Here is a 20,662-nt window from a genome sequence, read left to right on the forward strand (position 1 = left end):
AATTTTGAAAAAAAACGTGTGTACGTGTGCTGTAAGCGTGTGTACAATTTAGACGGTTCAAATGCTTCCAGGTTTTTTAAAATAAAATTCATCATTAGATAGCAGACAGTCACGTCACTTGATTTGAAATATAATATGGTTAATTAGTTAACTTATATGAAAAGATTAGTGAAATACCCAACTGAAGGATCAGTTGTAAGACTGTGTCCTTTCAGTTGAGAGTTTACTAACATTTGCCTTCTCAGTTAACCTCTTGAAACCATTATTCCCCCTTAATCGGTGCATAGAATAATTAAAGTGACGATATAAAATAAATTGAAAGGTCAGAAAGATTATCGTTTGCTGAAACGTTGACAGCCCTTCAGCTTCCATGATTTTCGTCTATAAATAGAAGTAACACGGTTAGTTTCAGTCATATTGGTGAAGATATTCAAGACAAAAAGAATGGCAGATACGAGTAGCTCGAGTGCTTCGCCGTTTGCTCTGGAGACCAGGAAGGCTGTTATAGAAGATGATGTCTTCTATAAGAGTCTTCACTACTGGGAAAAGTTACAGAAGCTTGAGTTCTTGTATAATACTGGAGAGGCTAGCACTCCTGAACTGGTGGCAGAGTTGAAAAGAGTGCGAGAGCACTTGAACATAGCTGTGTGGGTAGACATATTTAAGGATGGTCATATCTATCAGCTAATGCTTCGAAAGGAACTGAAAATCCTTAAGCGCATAGCTGTTTCTCAGAGCTTTGTCAAGACATCTACCGCACCTTTATCCACTTGGTTGAAATTGTGGATAATTGTTGTAGATGAAAAATATGATGATGTAATCCGTGCAAACGTTTATGGTTGAATGAATTATTTATATGAGCTTAATTTTTTTTTTCTCTTTCCTGCAAATGATAAATTTCATCAGTTGTTATATATGAATTGCGAACTTAAACAGATGAACTGATGAAAGAATAACTTATATAAGTTGACTATGAACTGAAATCAGTTAAGCATTAAGTAATAAATGACAAACTGATATCAGTTGATAATGAACAACTGATAAATAAGAAACCTTGGTAAATGAGAAAAACGCTTTGGTTTACTTGAGACTCTTTGGTTTCTTCAACATTTAATGTCATCTGTCTATAAATAAGACGAGAGAGATAAAATGTGAGACAATATCAGTTCAATATGTCGGATTCAAGTAATTCTGATGCATGCAGCAGTACGCATATTCAAGTTACTGAACAATTAAGTCCTTATTTAGAAGAGTTGATGAAAACGATGGAGGAATATGTCTTGACGAAAGTGATGTCAACATGGTTCAAAATTCATGATTTGCAGAGGATAAGTATTAGTGGTGCTGCTCCTTCTTGTGCTCAAGCAGCAACAGCAAGAAAATACATTGATCGTTTTGAAGTCAGGCATGCTACAGACCTGGTTGATGACAATGTTCTGTTACAAGCAACGCTATGGAAGGAATGGCATGTGATTGAGAAGATTTCTACAACTGAATCATTTTCAAGAATCCGAATTTATGAGTTGAAAATTGGATTACAGAATGGCAAGATTCAGTTGGTTCTAAGTTATCTTCTGTAAGATGGAATCGATTTTATTCTTAATAAAGTATCATTTTCAATTTGTTGTTGTGTTCTTATTTTCTGCAAATAATTTTATTAGTAAAACATCATCAATAATAATTTTAAGACAAGTCAATTAAACCAAAATATTGCGAAAGTTTGAAAACATAGTCTCGGGTAATGGTTTGGTGAAGATGACACCTGCTTGTTGCTCAGTTGAAATGAAATATACTCCAGTCTAATGTCCTTCTTCAAAGCATGATCTCAAATGAAGTGGTGCCTGACATCTATATGATTGGTCCTTGAGTGAAGAACTGGATTATAGGTGATGGCAATTGTGCTCGTATTGTCACAAAATATGGGCGATTCATTTGTAATTACTCCATAATCTCTCAGTTGTTGCTGGATCCAGATCAGTTGTGCACAACAACTACCGGCAGCAAGGTATTCTGCTTCAGTTGTTGAGGTAGCTATGGATGTCTGATTTTTGTTGAACGAAGAGATCAGTCTGTCTTCTAGAAACTGACAAGATCCACTTGTACTTTTACGATCAAGCTTACATCCTGCATAATCTGCATTTGAATATCCAACTAAATTGAAAGTAGAGTCTTTAGAATACCATAACCCAACATTTTGTGTACCCTTAAGATATTTCAAAATTATTTTAGCAACTGAGAAATGTGATTGCTTAGGATTTGTTTGAAATCTAGCACACATATAGACAGCAAATACAATATCAGGACGACTGGCAGTTAGGTACAACAATGAAACTATTAAACCTCGATATAATGTCGCTTCAACTGATATTCCCCCTTGATCAGTGTCCAATTTTACTGATGAGCTCATGGGAGTATTTGCAGCTGAACATGATTCCATGCCAAATTTCTTCAGCAGATCCTTTGTATATTTAGTTTGACTGATGAATATACCAGTCTCCAGTTGCTTCACTTGCAGTCCAAGAAAGAACGTCAGTTCACCCATCATGCTCATTTCAAACTTATCATGCATTAGCTTAGCAAACTTTTCGCATAATTTGGGATTAGTTGACCCGAATATGATATCATCAACATAAATTTGAACTAATAAAATGTGATCATTCTTAGCAAATTTGAACAAGGTCTTATCAACTGATCCAACAAAAAAATCATGATCAGTTAGAAATTTTGAAAGAGTTTTGTACCAAGCTCTGGGAGCTTGTTTAAGACCATATAGGGCTTTGTTCAAATGATATACATGATCAGGAAAGTTGTGATTGACAAAACCTGGAGGTTGTTCAACATATACTTCCTCTTGCAACTGGCCATCTAGGAATGCACTTTTTACATCCATTTGGTAGACTTTGAAGTTCTTGAATGAAGCATAGGTAAGGAATATTCTGATTGCCTCCAGTCTTGCAACTAGTGCATATGTTTCATCGTAATCAATTCCTTCCTCTTGCCTATATCCTTGTGCTACGAGTCTTGCTTTATTGCGCACAACTGAACCATCCTCGTTCAGTTTATTTATGTATACCCATTTTGTACCTATAATAGTTTTTGAAATTGGTCTTGGAACTAAGTTCCAGACATTGTTATAAGTGAACTGATTTAGTTCTTCTTGCATTGCATTTACCCAGTTAGGATCAGCAAGAGCTTCATCAGTTTTCTTCGGTTCTAGTTGTGAAACAAAAGCTGAATAGATAAATAAATTTAGCATTTGATTGCGAGTTCTTACTGGATCAAATGGATTTCCTATTACCAGTTCAGGTGGATGTGATTTTCTCCATCTGTACTCAGTATTTGTTGTATCAGCAATTTTTTCATTTGGTAACTGAACCTAGTTTTCAGTCTCAGTTGGTGCTTCGTCAACTGGTATTTGAATGTTATCATTATGCTCTAACAACTGATCATCAGCAACGACTTCCTGCACATCTAATTGGTCCAGTACTTCTGGTTCAGGTGTTTGAAGTATGTTTTGATTGCCATGACTTTCATTTTTGTCATCATCTTCCAAACTGATATCTGTAAATCGATCAACTAGCTCAACTTGATCAGTTGGCTTATCAGTTAGTTCAGTTTCATCGAAATCAACATGAGAAGATTCTTCAACATTTAGGGTTTTCTTGTTGAAGACTCTATAAGCTATACTAACTGATGAGTATCCAAGAAATATTTCTTCTACAGATTTAGCATCAAACGTTTTAAATAATTTTTACCATTATCAAGAATAAAATATTTGCAGCCGAATATTTTGAAATAAGTAATTATACTTTTTCTTCCATGCCAGATCTCATATGGTGTTTTCATATGATTTTTATTAATCATTGATCTGTTCTGAGTGTAACACACAATGTTTACTGCCTCTGCCCAAAATCTTTGAGAAATACCAGAATCAGTAAGCATCGTTCTAGCAGCTTCTTTAAGGGTTCGATTTCTCCTCTCAGCTACACCATTTTGCTGAGGAGTTCTGGCTGCTGAAAGCTCGTGCTTAATTCCAGCATTTTCTAGGAAATTTGAAAGAGTTTGATTGATGAATTCAGTTCCTCGATCAGATTTGCTTTGATCAATTCCAACTGATTTTTCATTTAAAAGTCTTTTTAAGAGCTTTATTAGTTGCGAAGCATTATGGTCTTTAGACTTGAGAAAAATAACCCAAGTAAATCTTGAAAAATCATCTACAACTACCACGGTGTATTTCATTTCCCCTAAGCTCATGACTGGTATAGGACCAAAGAGATCCAAGTGCAACAGTTCTAAGCATCGGGATGAAGATTTACAGCCCTTGTTTTTAAAAGATGATCGTACTTGTTTACCATACTGACATGCTGAGCAAAGTTTTTCTTTTGAAAAGTCTATTTTGGGCAAACCAGTTACAAGTTCATGTTTACTCAGATAGGCAATGGTTTTAAAGTTTAAATGATTTAGTCTCTTATGCCACAACCAGTTTTTAGATGATTTGGAAGCAATAAAAAAAAACCGGTGCATAAGTTTGATCATTTCAACTGACTTAATATGTGTTTCCACAACGTTTGCCAGTTAGTATGATTTCATTAGTTGAAGTTTTGACTGAACATGAGTTTTTGTCAAATTGTACTGAGAATCCACTGTCGCATAACTGACTGATGCTAATCAAGTTATACTTCAGGTTTTCTTGATAAACATAAAAATTGTACATTAATTAAATGTTTTATAATATAAATATATAGTTTTTGTTTTATTGAATGTTTAAATATTATATGTTTTATAATAAATTGTATAAAATATAAGTTGTTGTGTAATTACAAGTTTTTACTATTTTTTAAAGGTTCGATAAAACAAAAATAAACTTGGCGTTGCAAATGGGATTAAGATGATTCTTGGACCTGTAGAAAGTTGATGTTAATATCTACAATATTGGTGTCAAGCATGAGATAAAAATCCTCTCACAATTGGGATCAAATTAAGCAACAAATAAAGTTACCAAAGGAGTAACAGTTTTACCATGCTCTAGTATTTTGACCATATCTCTCAAATTACTTGGTCAAATGATTTGAAAAAAATACCACAACTAGACAACTCAATTATCCACATGTTTCTTTTTTTGTGAAGAAGCAAATTCCAAGAAGAAGATTTTCAAAAGTGATGTGTAATATAATATAATATCTTGGAACACCAATGAAGACTTTTGTGTAAAAAAATAATATTTTATTTGTGGTTGTCTCCCCAAATTTGGCTATAAATAGGGGTGCATTGTAATGTATTGAGATATCCCTCATTCTATGAACAAACCTTTGAGTTCATAATATTTCTCTCTATATTTTTCTTTTATTTCTTCATTTAAATATAATTAGCATGTTAATTTCATATTCAAAGTTTTACACTTTGAATAATGAATAGCTAACTTCCTAAAGTTGAGATGAAAAGGTGAAACTCTTGGCATGATAATAAGGTTACTAAAAGGTAAGAATCTATGTTTTATATTATTTAATCATTATTTATTGTTTATGTTATATTTATTTCTTTAAGCATTTTTATACCTTACTTATAAGTGGGAGTTTTGATTTATTGTTGCTATATGTTACATTAAATTCTTGGAACCATTTAAATGTTAGTTTGGTGTTACCAACCATTTAAAGTGGATGCCTTGATTTATTATATATGAATATATTATAATATTAAATTCTTGGAGCCATTTAAATGTTTGTTTGGTTTTACCAACCATTTTAAGTGGGAACCTTGATTTACTATATATAAATATATCATAATATTAATTTCTTGGTACCATTTAAATGTTAGTTTGGTTTTACCAACCATTTAAAGTTGGAACCTTGATTCAGTGTTTACAAATTTATATAGCACAATAAATACCTGACCACATTTATAAGTTTTGGTATATATTATATACTTATAAGATAATAATATATAACATAATATAAATATGATTATTTAATATATTAGAACCATTTTATTAAGTGGATTTCAATAATGTTCGTTAATGTTAACTTTATTAAAATACCAAGAGTGGATCCTTTAATCTCAACTACTTAAATTAAAATTTGAACAATTAAAATTTACCCATTAAAGATTCAAATAATTAAAATTAAAAAGAAACAAAAACAAAAACAAAACAAAAAGATATTGTAGTGGACATGTAATTACCTTAGCTTCCCTGTGGATACGATATTCGGACTCACCGAATTATACTACTTGTGGACAACCTACTCTTGGGAGTGCAACAATCAAAGTCGCAACAAGTTTTTGGCACCATTGCCGGGGAAGTATAGTTTAATTTCAAGTCTATTTAATTTTATTTATAGTTTATTTATTTGAATTTTTATTGCTTTTTTGTGTTTTTATTCTTTTGCATTTGCATTTGCATGAGCATTTGGTCACGTACACTTAGTGGTCGACTCATTCGAAATAACCCTTTATTTTTACAAAACATGGCGGAAGAACTCATCCAAGAAAATGAAGATGAAATTCAATCTCAACATGATCATGATAGACGAAGAACACTTAGAGATCACATGAATCCTACACGTACTAGTGCACCTTCATGTCTAGTTTTTCCCCCTGATGCATCTCATTTCAATTTTAAGCCTGGTATTATCCAACTTTTACCCAATTTTCATGGCTTAGATTCTGAAAATCCATACATGTATTTACGAGAGTTTGAAGAAGTGTGCAACACATATAATGATCTAAATTGTAGCATGAACACCATTCGACTTAAGCTTTTGCCTTTTTCTTTAAAAGATAAAGCTAAAACTTGGCTACAAAATCTTAGATCGGGATCCATTCGAACTTGGGATGAATTGCAACAACAATTTTTGAAAAAGTTTTTTCCATCTCATAGAACAAATTCTTTCAAAAGGCGAATCATCACTTTTACTCAAAAACAAGGAGAAACTTTTTATCAGTGTTGGGATAGATACAAAGAATTGCTTAATCTTTGTCCACATCATGGTTTTGAAATTTGGAGAGTTGTTTCTCAATTTTATGAAGGCTTAACACCTAAAGTTAGGCAAATGGTTGAATTAATGTGTAATGGAACATTTGAAGATAAAGATCCAAATGAGGCAATTGAGTATCTCGATTTATTAGCTGAAAATGCTCAAAATTGGGACACTATAGGTACAATCGAACCATCAAACAAGATTCAATCTCCTACATCTGGTGGAGGTATGTACACTCTCAAAGATGAACATGATCTTCAAGCTAGGTTTACCTCTTTGGCAAGAAAAGTTGAGGCACTTGAATTGAAAAAGAATGGTCAATTAAAATCTGTTCAAGAAATTGTGTGTCACATCTGTGATACAAGTGATCATTTTACAAAAGATTGTCCCACTTTGCCCTCTTTTAAAGAATGTCTCCATGAACAAGCCAATGTTTTGAACAATTTCAAAAGGCCAAATTTTGAACCATTTTCTCAAAATTACAATCCAGGTTGGCGAAATCATCCAAATTTTAGTTGGAGGAATGATAATGCTGCACAATTTTCACAACCACATTTCCAAAATCAACAAAATTTTCAAAATTATGCACCTTATGTTCCTCCACCTAAAAGAAATTTGGAAGATACATTGAATTATTTCATTGCAAAGCAAGAGTCTATCAATACTCAAACTGCTCAAACCATGACAGATTTGAAAGATACACTTGCTAAATTTGCATCTGCACTTAATGTTCATGAAAAAGGTAAATTTCCTTCACAACCTCTGCCTAATCCCAAGGATCATCATTCACAAACTGGAACTTCTGGAACTCGATCGATGGATCAGGTAAAATCTGTTATTACCCTTCGAAGTGGTAAGGTTGTGGAAAAATCCATTCTTGAACCTTGTGAAGATGATGATAAATCAAATCCAAAGGGTAAGGAAGTGGAACCCATAACTTGCGAAGAAGAGGTTCAACAGACAGTGTCACCACCATTCCCTCATGCATTGAAAAATACAAAAATATCAAATTTGAATTCTGATATATATGATATTTTTAAACAAGTAAAAGTTAATATTCCTTTATTAGATGCAATAAATCAGGTACCATCATATGCCAAATTTTTGAAAGACTTGTGCACTGTGAAAAGAAAATTGAATGTGAAAAAGAAAGCATTTTTAGCCGAACAAGTAGGTGCAATCATTAAAAATAATAATACTTTGAAATACAAAGACCCTGGTTGTCCTACTATTTCATGTATTATTGGAGAACGAAAGATTAAAAAAGCCTTGCTTGATCTTGGAGCTAGTGTGAATTTACTTCCATATTCAGTTTATCAAGAACTCAATCTAGGCGAGTTAAAATCAACTTCAGTAACACTTTTACTTGCCGATAGATCTGTTAAAGTGCCAAGAGGTATGATAGAAGACGTATTGGTCCAAGTTGATAACTTTGTATATCCTGTCGATTTCATAGTTTTAGATACACAACCGATCGAAGCTTGTAATGCAATTCCTGTAATTCTGGGTCGTCCATTTTTAGCAACTTCTAATGCCCTTATAAATTGCACGAATGGAATAATGAAGTTGTCATTTGGTAACATGACCTTGGAGCTCAATGTTTTTAATCTTTGTAAGCAACCACATGACAAAGGAGATGAAAGTGAAGATGAAAATCTTATTGAAACTCTTGTGGAAGAAAACATTCAAGAAGGGAGTATTCGTGATCAATTAGATATTTGTTCAATTGAAATTGTTAAAGAAAATATTGAAATTGATCTTGATGATTTTATCAGGTATCACTCGTTACCAGGATCAGAGAAAGAATTTGATGCAAAATATGAGAACAAAGACGAACCACCCATATTGGAGTTAAAACCCTTGCCAGAAGAATTGAAGTATGCATTTCTTGGAGAAGATGAAACATATCCGGTGGTAATTTCTTCCAAACTAGAAAGTGATCAAGAAGGTAAATTAGTTGATATGCTTAAAAGACATAAAAATGCAATTGGTTGGACACTAAAAGATCTCAAGGGCATTAATCCACTAATTTGCACACACAAAATTCATTTAGAAGAAAATGCTAAAACATCTCAACAACCACAAAGGAGATTAAATCCACACATGAAAGATGTTGTGAAAACTGAAGTTCTCAAACTACTTGATGTTGGGATTATCTACCCTATTTCTGATAGTAAGTGGGTAAGCCCAACACAAGTAGTTCCAAAAAAATCTGGCATCACAGTGATAAAAAATGAAAAAGGTGAATTGTTAACAAGTCGAGTCCCATCTAGTTGGCGGATGTGTATTGATTATACAAAATTAAATGACGCCACTAGAAAAGATCATTTTCCATTACCATTTTTGGATCAAATTTTAGAAAGAGTAGCAGGTCATCCATACTACTTTTTTCTTGATGGATATTCAGGTTATTATCAAATTCCCATTGCACTCGAAGATCAAGAAAAAACTACATTCACATGTCCTTTTGGAACATTTGCATTCAGAAGGATGCCATTTGGTTTATTCAATGCCCCAGCAACATTTCAAAGATGTATGCTAAGCATTTTTTGCGACATGGTTGAAAATTTTTTGGAAATTTTCAAGGATGATTTAACTGTCTTTGGGAATACATTTGATAATTGTCTTGAAAATTTGGAAAAATTTTTAAAAAGATGCGAGGAAAAAGGTCTTATTTTAAATTGGGAAAAATGTCATTACATGATTACTTCTGGAATTGTTTTGGGACATGCTGTAGAACCCGTAAATCAGTATACGTATAAGCCATGCATAATTCTAGATTTTTAAAATTTAATTGACTTCATTGCATGATTATTTTAAAGGCATTTCTTTAAAGTTAATTATTTTATTATTTCATGCAGTAGTTTGATTTTTCAGTTATTTCAGTGAGGCCGGACTGGAGTTGGAGCTTTGAGATAGAATCTAAGATTCGAGAAATATTTCCAGAAGTTAATTTAGCTAGCAAGTAAGTTCATTTAAGTTAAAAAGGATGTTTTGATGATTTAATTTAATTACTTGAGGTGATTAAGAAATAAGCTCATTTAAGTTACTTAATTAAGGGATTAATTCACTAAATTAATTAAGGATTAGTGAGGCTTTTAAGGGTTATAAATTTACTAGCTAGAAAACATTTTTTCCTTCCATTTATTATATGAATTTTCGGCCCCTTAGATGATTAAGCATTGATATGCCAACTCAACACCTTTGACCCTTTCTTTGTATTTAATTAGTAGGATAATTCTTTTATTTTTGGGAGCACCATTTAATTAATGATCAACCTTATCCTCACCTAGTCTAGATGGTAATTGATCGGTCACCTCACCCCAACATGCACCAACAAATCATTTGATATCAAACTAGAATTCAAAATTCAAAAGGTGAAGACTTGGTCTTGAGTTATCCCCTGTATCTTGCACCCACTTCCCTCACTCTCCTAACCATCATTCTCCCTCCCACATGACCAAAATTCAGAGCTTATAGAGTAGAAAAATCGTGACCCTCATAGCCTAGAACAAGAGTGAAAGTCGAGAGCAAGAAAAGAAAAGGAGAGAAGCGCTCCACCTCCTCCGCGCCGAGTCGTCGTATTCTTTTCGTTTTTATTTCAAACGAAAACTAAGGCATGTCTAGATTCTTTCAAACCTCAATCAAGTCCTATTATCAATTATTTTCATTGCATGATCATGATTTCTTTGGCCATAAACCGAAACACACCAAGAAATTTCAGAAAAATATAACATGCAGATTTTCGGTTTCCATGACAAGCTTCACGGGTTCTCTTGTTTTGACGTTTCAGGTGGATGGCTCGACTCCAGGCTCCCAAGGCGGCTCCTAGACATGTAATAGGATGCATTAGGACCATGTTGGTCCATTCATTCAGTCCCCATGCTTGCTGGAAAAACCGAAATCACAGCAAGCTCCCCATAGGTGCAGAGTTGTGTTCGAAAATTCAGTTTTGTTGTCCAAGGGTAAGGATCTGATCATGGCTGTCCTAGGGGCCTATAGCCCTGGTTGGATCACTCCCCTAGCATGTATAAGACGTGACTAAGTCGCCCTTTTGGTGGCTTGGTCCATGGCTCATCGGTTTTTACATAAAACATCAAGAACAGCCCCCTCCCCTCTCGGCCCTTTCGGTTTTGACAGCACATGTACTTCGAGTTGGTTGGTTTGGTGTGGATCTTGGTTGGCCTATGGTCCTTAGCCACGGTTCATACCATGCCCCTAGATGTCTAGATCGTGCCATGGTCAATCAAATGGCCACTGGAACGACACGAGACAGCAATCAAAACAAAACACTACACACGCACGCATGAGGGCCCTCGGTAAGAACTTTAGGGTGGTTTCTGGAATGAGGTGAATTGTGGCTTGCCTAGGGCCCTTAGCCATGGTTCAAATCATTCCTTGGGACGTTGTGGAGAGGCTTTGGTCGGTGGTTCAAGCCCCAATGGCCAAAAGTCTCGCAAACGACGCGATGCAAGCAAGGTTGCAGCTGCTGGAAATTTACAGCAAGTTGCTGTGTCGGTTCGGAAGCTCGTTTGAGTTCTTGGTTGGCTTTTAGCCTGTGGCCTTGGACTGGACAGTGCCTCATTGAGTTAGGAAGGTCATGTTTTTGACCGTTTGTGATTCGGATCATTTTTGAGGTCGTACGAGAATTTACGGTGCGATGTGCCAAATTGACTCTCGAAAGAGCGTTTCTTGTTTTGGCCTCCATTTCACCTAGATTTCGACCCTCATCATTTTAGGAGCATTAGTTCATAATTTTAAGCGTATTTTAATCATGACTATACGTCGGTTCAGTGTTGGTTTGGGTTGCTTCGGAGTCATGATTAAATACGAAGTCGGTAGACGTAATTGTCGCATTTTCAAACGTAAATTGCATGGTTGGTCAAGTTTAAGCTATTGCATATTTTTCATGACAGTTAGGTTGCAGCGAGCCAGGGGACGATCCAATCCAATCCAGTTGGTAAAATTACAGGATTTTTCATTATGCCAGTTAATTATATTACGTGCATGAAAAATAGAAAATACTTATTTTTGAGATTTATGCGATATGGCTTGTGGTCAATTCACTATTATGGGAGCATTATTTTATACGGTCACCAGTTACCGATCAGTTCAGTTTGGTACCACCCGGTCGCCAGTGACCGGCCAGCTCAGTTCAGTTTTATACTCCCCGGTAGCCAGTTACCGATCAGTTCAGTTCAGTGCAGAGGCCACAGGCGTAGACCATAGTCTCGACAGAAAATTTTTACCAGTTATTTCAGTACAGGGCTCCAAGGAGCAAACATTTTTACTATGATTTCAGTTCAGTTATGCACGTATTATAATTGCTCAGTACAAGTTATTTTCAGTATGCCTCATGACATGATATTTTATCCCATGCACATTTTACTTCAGTATTTACTCGTTACCTACGATATTTGCATGCTGAGTCTTTAGGCTCACTAGACTTGATTGTTGTAGGTACTGATGAGGCCAGGGCCGAGGGCGGGGACCAGTGAGCCAGCTTGGGTCGGCAGTAGTGGCACCCGAGGACCTCAGTTTCACTTGCCATTTTTTTATGCTCAGACATTTTATCAGCTGTTGAATATTTTTAAATTGTTATTTTCGGCAAACTTTATTTTCTTCCGCTGCTATATTTTTTTTAAAACATTGAACTTGATTCATCAGTTGATTTTATTGTTGAGGCACTCCATTTATTATAAAAGAATAATTTTTAATTTTCCGCAAATTTTCAAGCAAGGATTTTCGGGCCTCGACAGTTGGTATCAGAGCGGTGGTTCTGTATAGGGTTACACTACTACTGACCACGAGAAGCTCACAAAGCAACGCCTTCGGTCTGTAAGTTTTACAGTTCAGCATTTTATTTAAAGCATGAATTATTTTTTCAGCATGCTTCCATGAAATAATTTCGACCGGATTTTCAGCATTTCAGTGTTCATTTAAAATAAATTATGGAATTATGCATGTTAGTTACGTATGAGTTATGTTGGAACAGTATGCCCCCTAGACGTCAAGTAGGACGCCCGAGAGGTAGTGGCGAGCACCGTCGCGTGGACGATGACGATCAGAGACAAGAGAGGCAGACACCTCCTCCTCCTCCACCTCCACCACCGCCCCCACCTGACATGAGTGCCCAGATGCTAGCTGGGATGACGCAGTTCTTCGCACAGTTTGCGGGGAACAATGCTGTGGTGACTAGGCCGACAGGGCCAGAGGCTGTTTACGAGCGATTCATGAAGATGCGTCCAAAGGAGTTTTCTGGGACGTCTGACCCCATGATTGCCGAGGGATGGATCAAATCCCTCGAGGTTATCTTCGAGTTCATGGAGCTGGGAGACGCAGACCGAGTCCGTTGTGCCACCTATCTGTTCAGTGGAGATGCCCGCTTATGGTGGGAAGGAGCGTCAGTAGCCCTGACCTTGGCTACACTGTGATGGACACGCTTCACGGAGGTTTTCTACTCCAAATATTTTGCCGAGGAAGTGCGCACCAGGTTGACCACTGAGTTCATGAGCCTGAGACAAGGAGACATGACGGTTACGGAGTTCATCAGTAAGTTCGAGAGGGGCTGTCATTTTGTGCCCCTTATCGCGAATGATGCCAAAGCCAAGTTGATGCATTTCCTGGTGGGTCTACGGCCGATCTTGCGCCGGGATGTTAGGGTGTCTGACCCTGCTACTTATGAGATTGCTGTCTCCAAAGCCCTAGCCGCAGAGCAGGATCTGCGGGATATCGAGAGGGATCGCCAGGGCAAGCGCCCAGTCCAGGTACCACACCGCCCTCCTTCTCATCAGCATCAGCAGCAGAACAAGAGGTCTTTTCATGGACAGCCTAGAAACAGAGGCCAGCAGCAGCAGCAACAGCAGCGGGGACGCCCAGCCCCGAGGCCTTATGAGCTGCCAGTCTGTCCCAAGTGCTCACGCCGCCATCCTGGAGCATGTATGTCTGGCTCAGGAAAGTGTTTTAAGTGTGGCAGTCCAGACCACATGTTGCTGCAGTGCCCTCAGAGGAATCTGCCAACCCAAGGCAGAGTTTTTGCTCTCCATGCCGCGGAAACCAACCCGGAGACTATGTTGTTGACAGGTACCTTTAAACTTTAAGTTGTTATTTGAAATTCCGTGTTTTGGGAATAAGGATTAAGATTGAACTTAGAACTATGATAGGATTGCATGCTCTACTCAGTAGTATTTTGGAGATTTAAGTTAGAAGAACTTTGACCATTGCATGTCTATAAGTTTAGTTCTTGTAGCTACTGGATTCAACTTAGAGCTTCGCTCTTTCAGGGAGAATTTTTATATCTGGTTCCGCTACCAAGGCCTTGATAGATTCAGGGGCCACTCACTCGTTTATTTCGGAGGTCTTTGCAAACTTTCTCAAGATCCAGACCATTGGGCTAGATACAGCCTTCTCAGTAGTGTTGCCGTCAGGCGAGGAGATGGCAGCCACCAATGTTATCCGAGATATAGACCTTGAGCTACACGGTAATCTTGTTTATGCGGATCTGATCGTGTTACCGATGCCGGAATTTGACATTATCCTAGGGATGGACTGGCTATTGAGGAACAGAGTGTTGATAGACTTCCAGCGGAGATCTGTTCTTGTCCGACCGCCTGGAATGGAGCAGTTCTTATTTGAGCCGGACAGGTACTTTCCTTTACCGCGCATTATTCCTTATGTTCAGGCTAGGAAGCTCATGCATAGAGGGTGTCGGGCATTTCTAGCAACCTTTTTATCTGTCCCCGAGGAACCCAGCCAGTCAGCCTCAGATGTTCCGATTGTCAGAGATTTCTTAGACGTTTTTCCCGAAGACGTCTTTGGTATGCCACCCGAGAGAGAGGTGGAGTTTTCCATTGAGCTTATGCCAGGTACGGCTCCGATATCCAAAGCGCCGTACCGACTAGCACCGACAGAGATGGCAGAGCTTAAGAAGCAGATCCAGGAACTTCTCGACAAGGAGTTCATTCGCCCGAGCTTTTCTCCATGGGGCGCGCCAGTCTTATTTGTGAAAAAGAAGGATGGCTCTATGAGACTTTGTATTGACTATCGGGAGTTGAACAGGGTTATAGTGAAGAATAAATACCCACTTTCGAGGATTGAGGATCTGTTTGACCAGTTGCAGGGAGCTTCGATTTTCTCATAGATTGATCTGCGCTCTGGTTATCACCAGTTGAGGGTGAGAGATGCTGATGTTTCCAAGACTGCTTTTAGGACTCGTTATGGCCACTACGAGTTCCTTGTGATGCCGTTCGGACTGACGAATGCGCCAGCGATCTTCATGGATCTCATGAATCGCGTATTTCAGCCGTACCTCGATCAGTTTGTGATAGTGTTCATAGACGACATTTTCGTCTACTCCAAGAATCGGGAGGATCACAGCAGACATCTGACCACAGTGTTACAGACATTGCAGAAGCACAAATTATTCGCAAAGTTCAATAAATGCGAATTCTGGTTAGAGAAGGTGGCGTTCTTAGGCCACATTGTTTCCAGCAGTGGCATTGAGGTAGACCCAGTGAAAGTTGCAGCAGTCAGAGATTGGGTTGTGCCTCAGAATGCATCAGAGATCCGCAGTTTTCTTGGCTTAGCAGGATATTATCGGAAGTTCATTAAGGGATTCTCTTCGATTGCAGTTCCACTCACAGCACTGACCAAGAAAAATGTGAAATTTGTTTTGAGCGAGGAGTGTCAGAAGAGCTTCGATACTTTGAAGCAAGCTCTTACCTCAGCACCAGTTTTGGCCGTGCCGTCAGGGTCCGGTGAGTTTGTTCTGTATACCGATGCTTCGAAGCTCGGTCTTGGCGCAGTATTGATGCAGCATGGGAAGGTGATAGCTTATGCTTCTAGACAGTTGAAGACTCATGAGAAGAACTACCCTACCCATGATCTAGAGTTGGCCGCCGTAGTTTTTGCCTTGAAGATTTGGAGGCATTATCTGTATGGAGAGAAGTGCCAGATCTTTACCGACCACAAGAGCCTCAAGTATTTCTTTACGCAGAAGGAGCTGAACATGCGTCAGAGGCGTTGGTTGGAGCTTGTGAAAGACTATGATTGTGACATTAGCTACCACCCGGGTAAAGCTAATGTAGTTGCGGATGCATTGAGCAGAAAAGTCGCAGTGATGGCTCATTTGACGATTCAGAAACCTCTTCAGACTGAGATGCAGAGGTTTGATCTCGAGACTTATCCTCGAGGTTGAGTTCCTCGTCTATCTACCTTGACCATTTAGTCTTCCCTTATGGACCGTATTCGCAGTGGTCAGTCAGCAGATGAGCAATTGGCACAGTGGAAGAACAGAGATGAAGCCAAGGGTAGTGTCTTGTATTCAGTCAGTGATGGTATTGTGAGATACCGAGACAGGATATGGGTTCCTAGCAGTGATTCTATCCGAGCAGATATCTTATCAGAAGCCCATACGTCGCCGTACTCTATTCATCCAGGGAGTACGAAGATGTACAAGGATCTGCAGCTATTGTATTGGTGGCCTGGTATGGAGAAGGACATCAGACGTTTTGCTGTCCGAGTGTCTGACCTGCCAGTTAGTGAAGGCCGAGCATCAAAGACCAGTAGGTTTGCTCAAGCCTCTCCCTATTCCCGAGTGGAAGTGGGAGAATGTTACCATGGACTTTGTGACCGGATTGCCGAGGTCAGCCAGAGGATCGAATGCTATCTGGGTGATTGTAGATCGTCTTACCAAATTAGCGCACTTCTTGCCTGTTAAGACGACTTTCACCATGGTTCAGTATGCAGAGCTGTATATCCGAGAGATAGTCTGACTCCATGGTATTCCAGTTTCGATCATATCCAACAGAGATCCCAGATTTACTTCCTCATTTTGGAAGAGTTTGCATTCGACTTTGGGTACGAAGTTGCTGTTTAGCACAGCTTTCCATCCGCAGACAGATGGGCAGTCGGAGCGAGTTATTCCGATTTCGGAGGATCTTCTTCGCGCTTGCGTCATTGATTTCTCAGGGAGTTGGGAGTCGAACTTATCATTGGTTGAGTTCACCTATAACAACAGCTTCCAGTCGTCTATAGGTATGGCTCCGTATGAAGCACTGTATGGCCGCAAGTGCAGATCTCCTGTTCATTGGGATGAAGTAGGAGAGAGAGCAGAGTTGGGTCCAGAGATTGTTCAGCAGGCAGCAGATGTAGTAGTCAGGATCCGTGATAGGATGAGGACTGCTCAGAGCCGACAGAAGAGTTATGCCGACCAGCGGAGGAGAAATTTAGAGTTTGCAGTGGGCGATCATGTATTTGTGAAAGTGGCACCTATGAAGGGTGTCATGAGATTTGGGAAGAAAGGGAAGCTCAGTCCGAGATTCATTGGACCGTTTGAGATCCTCGACAGAGTTGGGATGCTAGCTCATCGTGTGGCTCTTCCGACGAATCTGGCCGGAGTACACAATGTCTTTCACGTCTCCATGCTGAGGAAGTACATGGCGAACCCTTCGCATGTGCTGAACTTTGAGCCGTTGCAACTTACTCCGAACCTGTCTTATGAGGAGAGACCAGTGCAGATCCTAGACCGGCAAGAGAAGAAACTTCGGAACAAGTTGGTTAAGCGAGTTAAAGTCAAATGGTTCAACCATTCAGTGGAGGAAGGGAGTCTGAGCCGGAGATGAGAGATCGATACCCCGAGTTATTCGGTGAGTTCTAATTTCGAGAACAAAATTTCTTTTAAGGGGGGAAGGATTGTAGAACCCGTAAATCAGTCTACGTATAAGCCATGCATAATTCTAGATTTTTAAAATTTAATTGACTTCATTGCATGATTATTTTAAAGGCATTTCTTTGAAGTTAATTATTTTATTATTTTATGCAGTAGTTTGATTTTTCAGTTATTTCAGTGAGGCCGGACTGGAGTTGGAGCTTTGAGATAGAATTTAAGATTCGAGAAATATTTCCAGAAGTTAATTTAGCTAGCAAGTAAGTTCTTTTAAGTTAAAAAGGATGTTTTGAGGATTTAATTTAATTACTTGAGGTGATTAAGAAATAAGCTCATTTAAGTTACTTAATTAAGGGATTAATTCACTAAATTAATTAAGGATTAGTGAGGCTTTTAAGGGTTATAAATTTACTAGCTAGAAAACATTTTTTCCTTCCATTTATTAGATGAATTTTCGGCCCCTTAGATGATTAAGCATTGATATGCCAACTCAACACCTTTGACCCTTTCTTTGTATTTAATTAGTAGGATAATTCTTTTATTTTTGGGAGCACCATTTAATTAATGATCAACCTTATCCTCACCTAGTCTAGATGGTAATTGATCGGTCACCTCACCCCAACATGCACCAACAAATCATTTGATATCAAACTAGAATTCAAAATTCAAAAGGTGAAGACTTGGTCTTGAGTTATCCCCTATATCTTGCACCCACTTCTCTCACTCTCCTAACCATCATTCTCCCTCCCCCATGACCAAAATTCAGAGCTTATAGAGTAGAAAAATCGTGACCCTCATAGCCTAGAACAAGAGTGAAAGTCGAGAGCAAGAAAAGAAAAGGAGAGAAGAGCTCCACCTCCTCCGCGCCGAGTCGTCGTATTCTTTTCGTTTTTATTTCAAACGAAAACTAAGGCATGTCTAGATTCTTTCAAACCTCAATCAAGTCCTATTATCAATTATTTTCATTGCATGATCATGATTTTTTTGGCCATAAACCGAAACACACCAAGAAATTTCAGAAAAATATAACATGCAGATTTTCGGTTTCCATGACAAGCTTCACGGGTTCTCTTGTTTTGACGTTTAAGGTGGATGGCTCGACTCCAGGCTCCCAAGGCTGCTCCAAGACATGTAATAGGATGCATTAGGACCATGTTGGTCCATTCATTCAGTCCCCATGCTTGCTGGAAAAACCGAAATCACAGCAAGCTCCCCATAGGTACAGAGTTGTGTTCGAAAATTCAATTTTGTTGTCCAAGGGTAAGGATCTGATCATGGCTGCCCTAGGGGCCTATAGCCCTGGTTGGATCACTCCCCTAGCATGTCTAAGACGTGACTAAGTCGTCCTTTTGGTGGCTTGGTCCATGGCTCATCGGTTTTTACGTTAAACATCAAGAACAGCCCCCTCCTCTCTCGGCCCCTTCGGTTTTGACAGCACATGTACTTCGAGTTGGTTGGTTTGGTGTGGATCTTGGTTGGCGTATGGTCCTTAGCCACGGTTCATACCATGCCCCTAGATGTCTAGATCCTACCATGGTCAATCAAATGGCCACTGGAACGACACGAGACAGCAATCAAAACAAAACACTACACACGCACGCATGAGGGCCCTCGGTAAGAACTTTCGGGTGGTTGCTGGAATGAGGCGAATTGTGGCTGGCCTAGGGCCCTTAGCCATGGTTCAAATCATTCCTTGGGACGTTTTGGAGAGGCTTTGGTCGGTGGTTTAAGCCCCAATGGCCAAAAGTCTCGCAAAAGACGCGATGCAAGCAAGGTTGCAGCTGCTGGAAATTTACAGCAAGTTGCTGTGTCGGTTCGGAAGCTCGTTTGAGTTCTTGGTTGGCTTTTAGCCTGTGGCCTTGGACTGGACAGTGAATCATTGAGTTAGGAAGGTCGTGTTTTTGACCGTTTGTGATTCGGATCATTATTAAGGTCGTACGAGAATTTACGGTGCGATGTGCCAAATTGACTCTCGAAAGAGCGTTTCTTTTTTTGGCCTCCATTTCACCTAGATTTCGACCCTCATCATTTTAGGAGCATTAGTTCATAATTTTAAGCGTATTTTAATCATGACAATACGTCGGTTCAGTGTTGGTTCGGGTTGGTTTGGAGTCATGATTAAATACGAAGTCGGTAGACGTAATTGTCGCATTTTCAAACGTAAATTGCATGGTTGGTCAAGTTTAAGCTATTGCATATTTTTCATGACAGTTAGGTTGCAGCGAGCCTGGGGACGATCTAATCCAATCCAGTTGGTAAAATTACAGGATTTTTCATTATGCCAGTTAATTATATTACGTGCATGAAAAATAGAAAATACTTATTTTTGAGATTTATGCGATATGGCTTGTGGTCAATTCACTATTATGGGAGCATTATTTTATACGGTCGCCAGTGACCGATCATTTCAGTTTGGTACCACCCGGTCACCAGTGACCGGCCAGCTCAGTTCAGTTTTATACTTCCCGGTAGCCAGTTACCGATCAGTTCAGTTCAGTGCAGAGGCCACAGGCGTAGACCATAGTCTCAACAGAAAATTTTTACCAGTTATTTCAGTACAGGGCTCCAAGGAGCAAACATTTTTACTATGATTTCAGTTCAGTTATGCACGTATTATAATTGCTCAGTACAAGTTATTTTCAGTATGCCTCATGACATGATATTTTATCCCATGCACATTTTACTTCAGTATTTACTCATTACCTACGATATTTGCATGCTGAGTCTTTAGGCTCACTAGACTTGATTGTTGTAGGTACTGATGAGGCCAGGGCCGAGGGCGGGGACCAGTGAGCCAGCTTGGGTCGGCATTAGTGGCACCCGAGGACCTCAGTTTCAGCACTTGCCATTTTTTTATGCTCAGACATTTTATCAGCTGTTGAATATTTTTAAATTGTTATTTTCGGCAAACTTTATTTTCTTCCGCTGCTATATTTTTTTTAAAACATTGAACTTAATTCATCAGTTGATTTTATGGTTGAGACACTCCATTTATTATAAAAGAAAAATTTTTAATTTTCCG

General features: G+C 38.7%; 1 protein-coding gene across 1 annotated transcript in view; it reads left to right on the top strand.

The window, feature by feature from the left end:
* The first annotated feature begins 7,046 nt into the window (after positions 1-7,046).
* LOC142505032 (uncharacterized) overlaps positions 7,047-20,662 on the top strand; it is an 84,827-nt gene continuing 71,211 nt past the window's right edge. The window contains exons 1-4 of the mRNA XM_075617857.1: positions 7,047-7,200; positions 7,418-7,499; positions 7,709-7,871; positions 8,481-8,676. Of these exons, the coding sequence (XP_075473972.1) occupies positions 7,047-7,200; positions 7,418-7,499; positions 7,709-7,871; positions 8,481-8,676 (595 nt within the window). The remainder of the gene's footprint in view (positions 7,201-7,417; positions 7,500-7,708; positions 7,872-8,480; positions 8,677-20,662) is intronic.

This window comes from Primulina tabacum, chromosome 10, assembly GCF_025594145.1.
Source record: "Primulina tabacum isolate GXHZ01 chromosome 10, ASM2559414v2, whole genome shotgun sequence".
Taxonomy (NCBI): Eukaryota; Viridiplantae; Streptophyta; class Magnoliopsida; order Lamiales; family Gesneriaceae; genus Primulina; species Primulina tabacum.